The sequence below is a fragment of the Etheostoma spectabile genome, chromosome 13, assembly GCF_008692095.1.
Source record: "Etheostoma spectabile isolate EspeVRDwgs_2016 chromosome 13, UIUC_Espe_1.0, whole genome shotgun sequence".
Taxonomy (NCBI): domain Eukaryota; kingdom Metazoa; phylum Chordata; class Actinopteri; order Perciformes; family Percidae; genus Etheostoma; species Etheostoma spectabile.
The window spans coordinates 12427718-12443731 of NC_045745.1; the positions used below are offsets into that span (position 1 = coordinate 12427718).

Genomic DNA, 16014 nt, shown 5'->3' on the forward strand with positions numbered 1-16014 from the left:
TTATCCATAAGTTTTACAGGACAAGAAAAACTTAAAAAATACATCATTGTCTAACAGTGCATTACAAGTCTCTGAGCAAGTCAAGTCTTACAGTTATAGTCCACATATTTGCGTTCAACACTTCTTTTGTTTGGGCCTTGTTGTATGATGTTTTTAAAGCCAAAGCTTATGATAAATAGTTTGTTATGTAGGCAGTTCATAGGTCACACAGGGAGGGGAATAATGTTCTGCTGATCATACGTTTTCTAAGAAAGATTTTTCAAGTCCAGTCTTTTTTTTTCATGATTTTTTTTGGGGCATTTTTAGGCCTGTTTTGACAGGACAGCTGAAGACATGAAAGATCAGAGAGATGGGGGAATGACATGCAGCAAAGGGTTGCCGGTTGGAGTCGAACCCAGGCCCCCTGCGTCAAGGAGTAAACCTCTATATATGGCCCGCTCTACCAAACGAGCTATCCGGGCGCCCAAGTCTCAAGTCAAGTCTGAAGTCACTGTACGTGCGACTGAAGTCCGAGTCTCTGACTCGAATCCCCATCTCTGCTGTATAATTGCAAAAACTATATAAATATTCCTATTTAATTAGTACACCAATAAAGAATATTGTTTAAAAGCTTAAATGTTAACGACTGTAGACCATTTTAAAGTCCTGATCGACGAGGTATGGAGTGGCATCACTCATGTTACCGGCCGAATGTACACGTGCTCGACATGCACAGCTCTGTTTCACAGGCTGAATGCTTGGCCGTGGAGAAGCTGTGATTCCGCAGATCTTCTCTCTTTCTGGCAGGCGTGTGTTGGTCAAGCTGCAAAGAGTCCATTCCATACGTGTCAGGCGGTGTTGAGTTTCTGGGGCATTCCCTCTATTTTCCCCCTCCACCTCTTCCAGCAGCATGGCTCTAATCCTGTGTGGGATATCTATGCCACCCACCGCCCCACCAGCCCACAACACACCATCACCAGCAGGACTCCCTTCACAGGCTTTAAGAGTTAAGGAGGCACAAAGGTGTTTCTTCACATTTTATGAGATGTTATCAATGACCAGCTCCTGAACATAGATGAACTACATAATTACAGTATAAGCTTTTTTTTTTTTTTTTTAACATTGGTGACTTTCCTGCTTTGGAATAATGAAAATCCAAAATCCCCAAATTCTCCTTAAATTACCTATTGAAGTCTTTCAGTTTCAGTCTTGCAGTTTTTTATGGAACCTTTACTTCCTCCATATTTTTAAATGCCTTGGCGGTCGCTGGTAAAATGGATGAATCCCCACTTTTTAACGTATCTTTTGTGATCCTCTGATTCCATAGCATGTAGCGCAACTGTAGGGTTGACATTTCTTTATGTTTGTGAGCTGTCTTGACAACTATTAAATAAACTGACATGACATTTTAATACAAATCTTCCTAATTCCCAAAGGATCAATCCTTATCTTCTCACTTTAAATTAGCGCCATCATCAAAGAAAAAATGCAATTTGTCCGATGCTTTGATTTGTGACCAAATTCCTGCAAAACTGGCGTTCCCATCAGCCTCAGTTCTACTTTTGGCGTTTTTCCATTAATGGTACCTGCTCTCCTCAACTTGACCATGGCGCCCCGTCCTCGACTAAGATAGTACTACAAAAAGTACCTGTTGGCTGGTACCAGGGACCTTTTTTCGTAATGGAAAACCAAAAAAGGCGAGTTGAGTGGATACCATGCAGTGGAAAAATGCCATTTGTATTTAGTGCTAATTATCAACTGTTGGCATGCTAACAAGCGAATTTAAGATAAACATGATAAACATTGCACATGCTAAACATCAGAATGTTAGCATTGCCATAGTTAATGTTAGCATTTAACTCAAAGCACTGTTTTTCCCCAATACAGTCTCTGAGCTGCTAAAGTAGGACTTTAGTCCTATATTGGCATGTGGCGTTCCACATGGAAATCAACCACAGTGGCTACTGAGTTTCTCGATGGGTTTAACTAATGCAGCGTATTGCTAACAGATAAGATGCATTAACATGTGAATAAGAAGCCTTTCTTAAAAGTCACTGTAGTGTTTATGTAGACCCATAATCTCTCTCTGTTGTCATTTAGCTTGAAGATGTCCACGAGGTTGAGGTGAGACTGAGGTTGGAAGATGGTTGTGGTTGTATTGTATAGATCGCACCTAGCAATTTGCTGCGTAACCAGGACCTTGCTGCACATTCGGTATACTGATCTGCCCTTTATCTGCCCCAATGCGTTATGAAGTGGGATTGAGGGCAGGAGGGCTGAACAGGGCCTTTTGTGTGCCGAGGTGAAGGAGTCATTGGGGTAAGAAGCTTTGGGTTACTGGAAGGAGGTTCAGCATTGTGAATGGAAAGGAAGGAGAGGAGGGCAGGGCAGAGCCAACCGCTGGGCCTAAGGGTTGAATTAGAGTGGCCCACTCCACAGATTAGGTGACTGCCGAACAGAGCTCAGCGGGTATCCAGTCCAAGACCTTCTTTGTGAAGGTTAGGCTTGATGGATTCTCCACAACGTGTGATGCTGGATACTTTGACCCTGTTCCCACACGGTGCCCTCCTGCTGCATAGAAACATTTGATGTAATTTGTGTGTCTGTCTCTTGCAAACAATGTCAAAGGTGGAATGAGCTGCACCACCTGCTGGCATTTCAAGAAACATTGATACTCCCAGCCACTCATTTCTAAGGAAGATAGTGCTATTTGCAAAAAAAAATGTATCCACAAAGACAAAACACAAATTTGACCAAGTTTCTGCTGCTGCCTCTGCTTCAGGAATCCCTCGGGTCAACTCTACTTTGCGCTGAGTTCTTGAACATTGCAGCATCATTGACATCCATTTGCACTTTCATTGTGGGGAGTTTCAGATGTTGAACTCTGAATGGGTTACAGTAAACTGCTCTTTTCAAGAGCTGTGTGCATTGTCCCATCCATCAACCAGGTGAAGAAGATTTAACAGGTCAGTAGTAATGCAGAAGAGATGGCTGGGACTGAATGAGTCCTTCAAAAGAATTAAGTCGTACAACAAGTCATCCGATCACTTCCAAAGGCATAGTTTGTACCGGTTAGGAACGGTCATAGACCAAGGTGGGGTGAGAAGTCTGTTGTCCTAGCCTAGAGTTTATCAGGCTGTAAAACCAAAACAATGGGCTGAAAGGCATTTAAACGCTGAAGGGTCGGGTGACAATTCTCCGAGGGGTTTGTCCTTACGTGCGACCCATGTTACATTACACAAAATTATTCGATGCATTGTTAACATCCAAATATTGATTAGTGCAGCTGTAAGTCGACCATCCACACATAGAGAAAAAACAGTGGGCCTCATTCCCCAAACGTTCTTAAGACCAAATTTGTTCCTAGACTTACGCAGATTACGCAGATTCTGACATTCACCAATGTTTTCATATTTGGGGTTTGTTCTTAGGTGAGAACAGAATCTATGCACACTGAAAAACACCCTTTTGCACAATTTTGACCTGACATGCCAAAACAAGTAGCTATACTGTTCTTGTCTGTTCAGATTTAAAATGTAACATTTCTCTCCATTTGGTAACCGGCTGTTTTTATTATTTTACACATAATTATACGTTTGTTTGTTTTGATAAATACACACTGCACACATTTGTAAAGCCCTTTGAATTGCCATTGTGTATGAATTGTGGTAGGCCTATGTAAATAAACTTGCCTTGCTTTTCCTTGAATTCACATCAACCATGTTAACAGGGAACTCTGCCATCCAATAATAAGAGTATCCTCTATGATTTGAAATCCTTTTTTTGCCTCTGATTTCAGATCAAACCATTTCTTTTCTACTTCATTGGTTCTGCGCCTTTCTCCAGATAGAGCGTTGCTCTGCCATCTCACGCCCTTTTATGGGAATTAACGGGGCGTTTACCTCTGATAACTAAGAGCAACGGGGACGAGCTTTCAGTTTACGAAGACATTGGGATTCATCATTTTAAGAACCCACCTGCAAACAATTCTGCTGTTTCAGAACACGTCATGAATCACACAGACTTTTCTTAGGGACTTCCTTAACCCTTGTGTTGTCTTCCCGTCAAAATTGAAAATCACCGCTTTTGTTAACGCTTTTTATCAATGTTTTTAACTGTTTTTGATGTTTTTGTCTATTTTTGTAACACTTTTGACGCTTTTGTTCAATGTTTGTCACTTTTGTGACGTTTTCAACACTACGTAACATTAACTTATTCATTTCATTTTTACAGTTATTTTTGGAATCTATGGTCAATAACTCTCATTTAGAGGAAATTATACCTTACGTTTGAGTTATAAAAGCAGAAATTAGGAATTATTTAGACTAAAATTAAAAGATTGGATGTTGATGGATAATCACAGACTGGAATATGTCAACCTTTACTCAATACTATTTCAAAACCACTTCAATTTGTTTTTCAAATGCTATAAAATTAAATAAGACGCCCCAAAATAATGAAATTAGAGAGTTGTACTTGCCAAAGAACATCGATATGGGAAAAAGGGTCAATTTGACCCAAGGACAAGATGAGGGTTAAGAACATATTTAAGAGACAATTTTGGAAGTAATTGATGAATGAGGCCGATTGTTCCTAGTGAGTTGTTGTGAATGTCAGTGAATGGGAAAGCAAGAGTGAAAGTGCGAGAAATAAGGGGAACAAAACATTTATTTAACCTTCATGTTGTCCTCGGGTCAAATTTGACCCATTTTCAGTTTTTTCATCACAAGAAATGGGCCTTCGAAATAAGCTGAAAATGTCCACATTAGAAATATCAAATAACTTTGGAAAAAACATTTTAAAAAAGCAATCACAACACTGAAAAAGTGACAAAAATGTCAGAAAAAAACGATATTTTTTTTTTATGGTTGACGGGAAGACAACACAAGGGTTAAACTGAAACTGTGGTGAGCAAGCGCACTGCTTATATATATTACCAGTTTAGTTTATGTGTTGCTGCTGATTGGGTAACATCTCTGACACACCCATCAAGTGATAGAAAACGTAGCCCAGAGCTCCTTGCACAGTCTATCACACCATTTCACACCGTTCATGTCGTTCAACCTGGAAACCTTGCACACCGCTTAGAGATGGAACTTGCCCCTGGTCTATCAACCCATCTCGAGCCTTCCCACTTCTTCATCCTCAACACAAACCCTACATCAGGAAGCTCCCCCGGCCCAGTAGGTCATCTGTTGATTTTTTTTATTTAAGTCCCTCTTTGTGCGATGTTCTCTTTCACAGTTTGGTTAAGGGTATGTGTCCATTTACACAACAAGACGTGGGAGGTATGAAAGAAGCCTCTACAGAGAGCTGCGGCCCTGCTTAATGGGAGACCGGGGCCTGCCCTCAGTCCTGGAGCCTTTCACACATCTTGCTCCCTGCCTCTCCAATTACTTCCACTGTCCTCCTGCAACAAAGACCCAACTGACTGCCCTCTCCTTCCCAGACCCTATCAGTGTGGATCCACCTGAGATTTCCCCTCGCTATCTCCAGCATCTGTGGAAATAAAGTGTCCTGTGTAACCTTGTAGATGAGGCTGTTCCTAATTAAGAAAAAAGGGGGTACACAGAGAATCCAAAGTGACTTATGTTAATTCTGTAACTCTACCTACCACTGAGCTTAAAAAGCAAGGTTTTAGACTGTGTGTGTGTGTGTGTGTGTGTGTGTGTGTGTGTGTGTGTGTGTGTGTGTGTGTGTGTGTGTGTGTGTGTGTGTGTGTGTGTGTGTGTGTGTGTGTGTGTGTGTGTGTGTGTGTGTGTGTGTGTGTGTGTGTGTGTGTGTGTGTGTGTGTGTGTGTGTGTGTGTCTGTGTCTGTGTCTGTGTCTGTGTGTTTTTCTGGTTTTGTGTGTTTCTCTGGTTTTTGTCCATAAATGCCCCAGAGTGAGACGGTACTGCTTTGGTGAGTTTGTGTGAACTGACTGAACTCAGTGCAGTTACAACTCAACTTTTTAAAGGTCCCAATCCAACTGTAGTCTCCATTTTATAAAACAAAATAACTCACTAACACTGTGCATTTTTATAGAAATCATCACCAAATATTTTGAAATCCTGCTTCATATGCTGAGTGAAACATTAATAAGACCTTGGTATTCAAACATCATTGTTCCACAAAGATAAAGGCTACAGTGTTACCTCCAAAGACATATTTTGTCATCATTTGGCACTTTGCAGGTGTTAATGACAGATCCTGCCCAAAAGCCTCGACATTCATCCTGTATGAGAGCCTCTCTTTGTACAAAACATTCCTCCACTCCTGTATTTAAAACATGTCTGCAAGCAGTAATTCTACTTTGGTTTTTCCACTGTCCTCCATCATTTCCACATTTGTGACCTCCCCTCTACACTTCGTACACATTGCTCTGTTTCCACTCCCTCTCTTCCTTGGTTTCCCATGCTGTCCCTCCCCTCAACTTCTCTCTCCTCCCCACCAACCCCCTTCCCCAAACACTGATCTCAGATTAAGTTGAGCGTTATCCCAGGTAAAAGTTTTCACCTGCTTCGTTAGGCAAAGCTCCCTCCACAGCTTCAACGGGTAGTTTTTCCAATCTCCAGTTTTCTCCTGTGAGGACATCCCCGTTTAAACACCCAAAATACAAAAGCTTTTGGATTGTTGTTGCTTCTGCTCGTAATCCCGTGGAGCTGGAATTGGACAAGAGTTGCTCTTCTGTCTGGACATCTTCTACCCTCATCATTTTCATCACTATCAACTGCCTCTGTGGATGGTCCTCTGCTGGATGGGACACTGCTGTAAGGAGGTTGCCAGGTTAGACCATTGAGGTGCTAGATGTCCATCTTCTGAGGGCAGGTGAGTGCATGAGTTCCTCTACTCATCCGTAGTTTCTTTATTTATGACCTGACTGTGAAAAAAGCCTGAACTTTCCTCATTAGGCTTGTCACTTTTTGATACTGCGAACATGGACTTTTGCTTTTATTTCAGTTATTTGGGGGTAATTTATGATCTGTTTAGGAAACACTATCTGCTATATAGTCTGCTGTTGGTGAAGTCACTATTGCTTTTTGGTGTTATGGTGTAATGTTGATATCTAACACAGGTGTTCCCAACCTTTTTTTGCTTCATTTTAGGGGTCCCAAACCCCTTAAAATGAACTTTTACCTCAGACCCCTCATCCCAGGCTATGGTTGAAGTGGATATGAGCTTTGAACAGCTCAACACAATAACCATTGTTCATTCTCACGTTATTTAATTTTATAGATTTTTAGAAACCTGAAAAGGTAAAGGTACCTAGTTGTTGTTACATGTTACAAAAATAAAAAAAATGTACAAAAGTCGTTCAAATTAAACCTAACTTTGTTTTAGATGCATTTATTTTTTATTTTACCTTGAATCATCTTGTGGCCCTACAGATTTATCTTGGGACCCCCTCTTGGCTCCCAAACCCCAGGTTGGGTACCACTGGTCTACTCTTGCAGGTACATTTCTACTAATAATAGTATTAAGACTAAAACATAGACAATTTAAATGAATGTAATTGCTTAGCTTTTAACACTTTTCAACAATTCTGTCTTAACTTCAAGCATCAGATGCAACAAAAAAAGAAAAGTAAATGAAATAAAAGAGCTTCAGAGAGGGAATTATCTTTTGATTAAGCATGTGGCTTACTGATACAGTAAGAGTTGTCTCTCTTTGAGCCTAACCCCAGAGATAAACAGGTTGAAGTGGCTTGTTCATCTTTTAAGTTTCAGGGGCTTTATCTTAATTGCCTCGCTAAAAGGCACCAAGTTAATGCCAGTCAGATAAGATGGTGAGCTACAATAGTCAAAAGAGCAATTGTGGTAATCTTTCTGTTGACAATGTATGATGAGTGGGCGATGACAGTAGAGCAGACCTCTCTCAGCATTGCTCACTCACCTCGGCACACCTGAACTCAATTTAGCATCAAGCTGAATAGAATTCACACATTAGAGAGAAAAGCTGACTGAAGCATCAAACTGACCTCAAATAAATTGTACGTCCAGTTTCCAAATGATATACTGTATAAATTTAAAAAAAAAAAAAAAAAGATTTCTGAATGACATTGATCAGTATTTTTAACCAGACTTCTTGGCATCACCAGCTCAGCCAGGCTTTGGTGATTACACTTCACATCTGTTGTGTGACAAAATAATCTCAACTCAAAGGTCCACTTACAAGCTTTTTCTGAGATTTCAATGGCATTGACAATACACAGATTGTCCTCACTGTAATGTCTATGAATAATAAATCATAAAAACATGTTGAGTTTCATTCAAAATTATATAATATATGTGTGGCTTCATATACATGTAAGAAGCCAAAACTACACAGAGACAGTCCTATCGCACAATGTGAAATGACCAATAATTCGTAATTTGTAATTTTGTTGTATGCATTGTAATATTTTATCAATAAAGGCTTCTTATCTGATCTTATCTTAAAAATATGAACCCATACCTCTACCTTTAGTGAAACCTACCTGACCAGCAACAAATGGTAGAATTTGACACTGAAACTAAAATGTTTCATCCAAAGGGAATTATGTTTAAAACACTACGGAGACATCAGAGCTCCTGTACCGGTCAATTACTGGTATTACTTTGCTGTGATAACTCTGACTGGCTGGTAGCTAGCAGGCCACCTAGCCGGTCACATCTACAAAATGTCTATTATGTTTGATAAATCAACCACGTATTCAATACCTTAACAGTTAATTTCTCGCCTTAAGATCTGGTAACACGTCAACAGTTGTAGTACCAAGGTTAATTATAACAGTTGTGGGTCGTGCTCGTGTCCTCCGCCATTACCGATGGTTGATACGAAATGTATGGTGGGATCTTGGTGGGAAATTTAAAATTGTGACAGGTCACGAGTCCAAAATAACCCAGTAACAGACGAGAATGCACATTGAGAAAGGCAGAATGATTCACAAGTTCATATCCAAACTGGATCAGTTTTAACTTATTGGTAAAGTTGGTTGTGATGTATAGGCTCATTCATGTTTAATTCATTGGATGTACAGTACAGACACAACCTTTACATGTTTATTCAAATATATTAACAATTAAGCTTAAATACTATGTGGTGATAGGAAAACCTGCCCACTTGGCTGTACATTCTACTTTGCCGTTGGCACGTTTGCCAAGCCAAGCACTGAAAAGCTACAAAGGGCCACTGCAAGGACCTCAGCAATTCAAACCTACTCACTTAAAGCCATTAGTGCCCCAGTGTTTACACTCCTCCCCCTTCAGCCAACAAGGCATGGATGGATCCCAAACAGAAGTGGTAATGAGGTCCTAAGCAGCCTCACGGCTTCAGACACTGAGACACTGGAGCAGAGCGGACCAATTCGGTCAGCTGCAGGAAACCGAGGCACAGAGAGGCCCGTAGTCCACTGTTGCCGGCTCACATGGGACCGTAAGGCAAATGTGATCCTGACACATTGTTCTGGCATGCATAATAGGGCCTTTTCAGGGCTCCTCAGGGGAGACCTGGGAGCCTGATCTTAAAGAAGTAACGTGACGTTGGTTTGATGGTTCTCCCCCTCCTCTCCACTTTGTCTAAGGGCCCTGTTTATGAGAAGTTGTCCTATGACTCATGTCTGCCGGAATTTCTAATTAGCTTTAAGGAAAATGCAAGGCAGATAATTTAACAGTTGCTCAGACAGTGGTACTGTAACTTAATAAGAAAAACACTGTTGATATGGTCTCTACTCTCATTCTGTTTTTTCAGAATGGTCAGGCCAGGCTGTCCAGTCATTCTGCTCCACCTCTTCAGCATCTTTGTGCAGACGGGAGGTATGAGTCATCCTCCACATCAATTTATTCATCTTTCAGGGGGAAGGAAAGTCAATTTTAATAAGCTCTTGTGCATTATTCTGCTTATAGATAGTACTCAGGACATCCTGTATCCATATGGGCCCAGCCATAGGGATCTAGAGACTCCAAAGATGGATGATGGGAGTTCTACTGAAATTATTTTGCTCATTCAATTCATTTTCTTCAATGTCCCCTACCGTTCCATCTATGTAAGCCTTGATCAAAACTCTCAAACTCTTAATATTACACAGAAAGCCATTATTCTTCAAATACTTTATTGTGATGTATAAAGTATATATCATAGCTTATGCTGGTGAAATACAACCCTATCTGTTCTCTGTTCTGTCCACAGGTGAACAACAATGGTGTGATCTCCTTCAACGTGCAGGTTAGCCAGTTCACACCAGAGGCTTTCCCCCTGAGTGACAGCAGATCATTCATTGCTCCACTCTGGGCAGATGTGCACAACGGCATCCGCGGAGATGTGTTCTACCGAGAGACCACCGAACCTGAAATACTGGAAAGGGCAACACAAGATGTCCGGAAGTACTTCAAAAACATGCCCACCTTCACAGCCACCTGGGTCTTCATTACAACATGGCACCAAGTCACCTTTTATGGAGGAAGTCAGACAACCCCGGTAAAGTCCAAATCCTGCATGAATAATCCTGGTCAAACAGTTCCACAGCAACAATGTTGAGCCTAGTTTAGCAACTTCTAGCCTAGGTTGATCAAACAATACAAATATGTCTTCCAACATTTTCAAAGCTGTCTTGTTTCTGTCTTGTCCAGATTTTTAAATGAAACCTATAAAACTCAGGATCTAACTTTTTTTACGTCACAGCTGCAAACTACAATTGTAATCTGTAATATGTGATTGAATCAAGTTTTTTGGTGTTGTTGGAAGCTGTGTTTGTTTCACTGTAGCTGGATGCGAGCAGTTTCCCCGTGTCAAGTCATTTTGCTAAGCTAGGCTAATATCATTACAGGCATACTGTACCTCTCTTCTGTCCGAGTAAGCATTTAGTTGATGATTTGCTTGTCCAAAAACATTTATATGTTTGGGACACATTTGTGAATGTTTTTAGACATCTATTTACATATAACTTTTGTTTTCATAGCATTCCAATGACTATTCCATGTGAGGCCCATTCTACAACTACACTGTTATATCTTAGCCAGATATTAAAAAGAAACTTTTACAACCACAAGTAGCCTTGTTTTGACCTACTGTATGTAGACACCTAGACAAGTTTTGATCTACAAATGATCAACACCATGATTAAACCGACCGCACTTATATATTTCCCCAAAATGTTTTGCCTTGTTTCAATTTGCCACATGGTGAAAGATTTTCCTAAGTGACCAGATCTACAGAATATTATTTAGTCAGAATTTGCCTAGTGCCATTTTGAAATTCCACATATTCATTTTATAGTGGTCAATGTACAGTGAACCAACAACTGGGTTCTTAAATGCAGTTTTGGGAATTGGCTGTCTGCAAGTGAGACATTAGTTGAATGTTGAAAGGATTCATCTTTTTTTGTATGTTATGTCTGTCTTTCTCTTTTTAAAACTATCTTAATCCTCTTGTTTCATTAAAAGGTGAACACATTCCAAGCTGTACTAATCTCAGACGGCGCGGCATCCTTTAGTATGTTCAACTACGGAGACATCACATGGAGCACAGGAACAGCCAGTGGTGGAGATCCTTTAACAGGACTGGGTGGGACGACAGCTCAGGTATTCTAACAACATCTCCAAGATCATTTCACACGTATGATATTATTTTTCCAACACAAAAATGATATGATGAACATTTCACCTCACGTCCCTCACACCTCTCCCCTTTTCAGTCAGGTTTTAATGGTGGAGACATTGGTCACTTCTTTAACCTGCCAGGATCACGGTCAAATGATGTAGTGAACATTGAACAGACAACCAATGTAAATACCCCTGGGCGCTGGCTGTTCCGCGTAGACACTGAACTGATAGATCCTGCCAATGGCTGCAGCTACAATGGCAAGTTCAAACGTCAAACACTGAAAATAATGTCCACACAGGTTTCTCTGATGAAGAACTGCACTTGTAAATATCTCTTCTGTCTTTCCTACATCATCTCCAGGTCGTTTTTACAGACGAGGGGAAATCTTCTGGCTGTCTGACCAGTGTTTACAGCGATGCCGCTGCCTTGACATTGATAACAAGGTGCAGTGCAAAGAGGCTCCGTGCGGGCAGCTGGAGACGTGTGAGCAGCAGGAAGGGGCCTTTTACTGCCAGCCGACCCGCACCAGCACTTGTGTGGTATTTGGCGACCCTCATTACCACACCTTCGATGGCTTTCTCTATCACTTCCAGGGAACCTGCTCTTACCTGCTGGCGCGGCCCTGCTGGGAGGTGGCAGGGCTGCCTTTTTTCAGCGTGGAGGCCAAAAACGAGAACCGTGGGGTCGCCTCTGTTTCCTGGCTTAGAGATGTCACAGTGGAGGTGTACGGTCACAGAGTCATGTTACCCAAAGGCAGTTTTGGAACGGTCCAGGTTAGAATCTGCGGAGCCCTTTATATTGGGAACTATCACAATATTTGCCTTTGTGTGTGCTTCTTGGTTGGTTGATTCGAGTTAGATGGCTAAATTTACACTTTGCTTTTGAAGTCCATCTTCAACCACCTTGGAAGAGTTGTTTTTTAGCATAAACAGATCACTTATGGATCACTCTTGGATGCATCTACCTTGATTTTTCATAATATCTAAGTACAAGCTGACAATACAGGATATAAGTTTTGTCATGATAACGGTAGAAGAAGAAAGTGACAGTATTCGAAATCGACATACATTGACAATTGACTTTCTCAAACTGTGATTGAAAGTTTTCTATCATCATCATTTGGTCATTTTCAAATGTTTCCTCTGTTTCTCTGTCTAGGTGGACGGCTTGATGAAGACTTTACCGGTCCAACTCCAGCTTGGTGCTGTCAGAGTTTACCAGTCTGGGGTTGCCATTGCTTTAGAAACAGACTTTGGACTCTTGGTAACCTATGACGGCCAACACTACGCATCCATCTCCCTACCCAGCTCCTACTTCAACAACACGTGTGGCCTTTGTGGTAACTATAACGACGACCCCGCTGATGATCCTGTGCTTCCTGACGGCTCTCTGGCCGAAAGCGTAGTGGAGCTAGGGGGCAGCTGGCGCGCCGAAGACACAGACTGGAGGTGTACAGATGGCTGCGCCCAGAACTGCAGCATCTGTGACCCTCTTGTTGAAGCCTTCTACTTTCGCTCAGACTACTGTGGGCTCATCAACAAAACCGATGGACCTTTTAGGGACTGCAGAGCTGTAGTGGACCCCACGGCCTTTGTGTATAGCTGTGTATATGACATGTGCAGCAACAGGGATAATATCACCACACTCTGCCAGGCCATCCAGGCCTATGCTCTGGCCTGTCAGGCCCTCGGCGTCACGATACGATCCTGGAGATCTCGCAGCTTCTGCGGTGAGATTCAGTTTGATTCAGTTCATGCAGATTCTTTATTTTACATTTATTCACTTGTGTCAACTGACATAATTTCTTCTCTTTTACCGGTTCTCAGCTTTTTCATGTCCGGAGTTCAGCAGTTACCAAGTGTGCACAAGTGCCTGCCCAGCCTCCTGTTCGGACCTCACCTCTCCCCTGTATTGTGCTCACCCTTGCACTGAGGGCTGCCAGTGTGACCAAGGCTATGTCCTTAGCGGCAGCCGTTGTGTACAGCGTGAAGACTGTGGCTGTGAGCATAACGGCCTCTATTACCCCCGTAATAACACTTTCTGGGCAGGCCCCAGCGGTGAAGAAGGTGAATGTACCCTCCGCTGCACCTGCGGTTCTGATGGGGAAGTTTCCTGCTTCAACGAGTCCTGCAAGGAGGGGGAGGTGTGTGTGGCTGAGGTGGGCTTGCTGGGTTGTTACCCTCGGAGGGAGGGAGTGTGCGCAGTCACCCAAAACTCTGTGACGACCTCCTTTGATGGCACCTTCCTGCTGTTCCCAGATGACAGCTCCTACTACCTGCTGAAGCTGTGTGGCGCAGTGCCAGCAAATGGCTCAATGGTGGAGGTGAAGATGGGCAGGCGGCTGGTGAACAAAGGCCCCACTTGGAAAAGACCAGTGGTGGTTACAGTAGCTAACATGGAAGCTCAGATGGGAGGGATAGATTTTGATACAGTAAAGGTTAGAATTTTCTCTACGGACCAAAAACCTTTTTTTGTTGTCTATGTGCAGCTCCTGCAAACCTATGGCTATGACACCTTTTTGTGTTCCAGGTGAATGGTGACCGAGTGGCGCTCCCATATGTCCATCCAATGGAGAAAATGATGATCTACAGAGCACCAGGCAATGCTACAGTAGTGGAGTCCCGCGGTCTGCTTCGTGTCCAGTACACTCACCAGGGATTCGTCAACATCTCCCTCTCCACCCTCTTCTACAATGTTACTTGTGGTCTATGTGGCGTCTTCAATAGCAATACCACTGATGACCTTCGCCTTCCAAACGGACGCCTGGCGGAGTCTACTGAACAGTTCACAGAGGGCTGGCGGTCCATTGCTGATGACCTCACCTGCAATGGAGACTGCGATGACCTGTATCGAATGTGCACAGACTTGCGTCTCTACCAGAGTCCTTGGATGTGTGGTACCATCAATGATCCGGGCAATAGTTCCTTCCTGGCATGTCATGCAGTGGTGAACCCCTCACCGTTCTTCAGGAACTGCTTGTATAACATGTGTGTAAAGGAAGGGAATCGTTCAGCCCTGTGTTCTTCACTGCAGGCCTATGCCACGGCCTGTCAGGATGCCCAAGTAGGGCTTTCTTCCTGGAGGAGTGTCACCAACTGCCGTGAGTTGAAATATCTTTACGTCAAAGGAGCAGGCTGGTAGTTGAACTGTCTGGCATCTAACCCATAATGAGATTAAATTACAATAAGTAATAAATATGCCTTCAAACACTTTAAGCCTACCTCACTATGTTGTAAGTTGTTATTGAGAAAGTTTACATGCAACACATCAAAAACTGAAAATGTTTTCTTATTAACATATAACCAAGTAACATATCTGTTACAACATGTGACAAGACTTTAAATTTGGTGGGAGACATACTGTTTGTTCAACACAAACGGCCTTTTTTTATGGCCTGCTTTTATGGCCTGCTTTTATGGCCTGCTTTTATGGCCTTTAAGAAGCCATAATGTATATACGTATATATACAGTATATATTTCCCCTGTGAAAACACAAAATTGACACTTTACATGTCATTTTGCTTCCTCTCTATCATGAATTTAGATTCATTGCTAGTGTCAGCGCACTCTTGTTTCTTTATTGTTCCCAAATAAATTAGACTCCTAGAGCTGTTTCACAGCAATCATTTTGATTTGTCAGGGCAGGAAAAGCACAAGTGGAACTAATACTAATGACCATGGCTCTGTTCCAACAATTATTGAAATGCAATGTAACTATTTCTTTGTCACACCTGTGTTTGATAAGTGAAAGAAAAAAAGATCTACTAGTATTCTTCTTAAGTTTCTCTCCATCAGTTCTCTATAGTCCGTGTTGTGCTAATATTTATCTATTATTTAGATAGTGTACTCCACCAAAAACCTGCTTTATCAATCATGCCGTGTGGACTTAAAAGGTGGTTCTTAAAGGAGAATTTGGGTCGATTCCAACAAGTAGCTCTGTTGTTTGGAAATTTGGAGTGCGGTCAGTAGAGAGAAAAACTAAATCTAAATCTAAAAACTAAATTATCCTCCTGCTAGAGTTAGCACTCAACAGGCTTAAACAGGGCAATTTTTAAATGTGTTTTTAGCCTCTAAACATGTTCATGAATGTCATTAAAAGTGCCAACACATGTGCCATGATTCCTTCCGAGTGAACAAAGTGACTCTGACTGCTGTAGATGTGAAAGAAATGCATGACAGTTGTGCTAAATTAGCTCTGTTTAGTTCCTGTGTTGATACTGCGAGAAGTGCTTAGGGACCATATGCTTATTTTTTAAAAGTAAGTGCTATAGTACAACTAGCAGGAGACAATAATAATTGAGGTAAGTTTGGAGACACTACCTTATTTAATCATTAAATGGATATTTTGGTTCTACAGAAGTGAGATTGGAAGGAATCCCTGCACATGGGTAGGCCTTTTTAATGACATTTTGAACATGTTTAGAGGCTAAAAACACGTTTAAAACTTGTCCTGTTGAAGCCTGTTGGGTGCTAAC

General features: G+C 41.9%; 1 protein-coding gene across 2 annotated transcripts in view; it reads left to right on the forward strand.

Moving 5' to 3' along the window:
• Window positions 1-7243: 7243 nt before the first annotated feature.
• The window catches only part of tecta (tectorin alpha), a 25914-nt gene continuing 17143 nt past the window's right edge, over window positions 7244-16014 (forward strand). The window contains exons 1-10 of one of the 2 annotated variants that reach the window (XR_004334718.1): window positions 7244-7413; window positions 9689-9753; window positions 9844-9983; window positions 10127-10414; window positions 11380-11517; window positions 11631-11796; window positions 11900-12312; window positions 12698-13268; window positions 13366-13976; window positions 14069-14639. Coding sequence is in view for 1 of the 2 variants with exons in the window: in XM_032534158.1 (XP_032390049.1) it covers window positions 9690-9753; window positions 9844-9983; window positions 10127-10414; window positions 11380-11517; window positions 11631-11796; window positions 11900-12312; window positions 12698-13268; window positions 13366-13976; window positions 14069-14639 (2962 nt within the window). In the remaining variant the exon portion in view is untranslated. The remainder of the gene's footprint in view (window positions 7414-9688; window positions 9754-9843; window positions 9984-10126; window positions 10415-11379; window positions 11518-11630; window positions 11797-11899; window positions 12313-12697; window positions 13269-13365; window positions 13977-14068; window positions 14640-16014) is intronic. The other variant, XM_032534158.1, reaches the window with a different exon arrangement.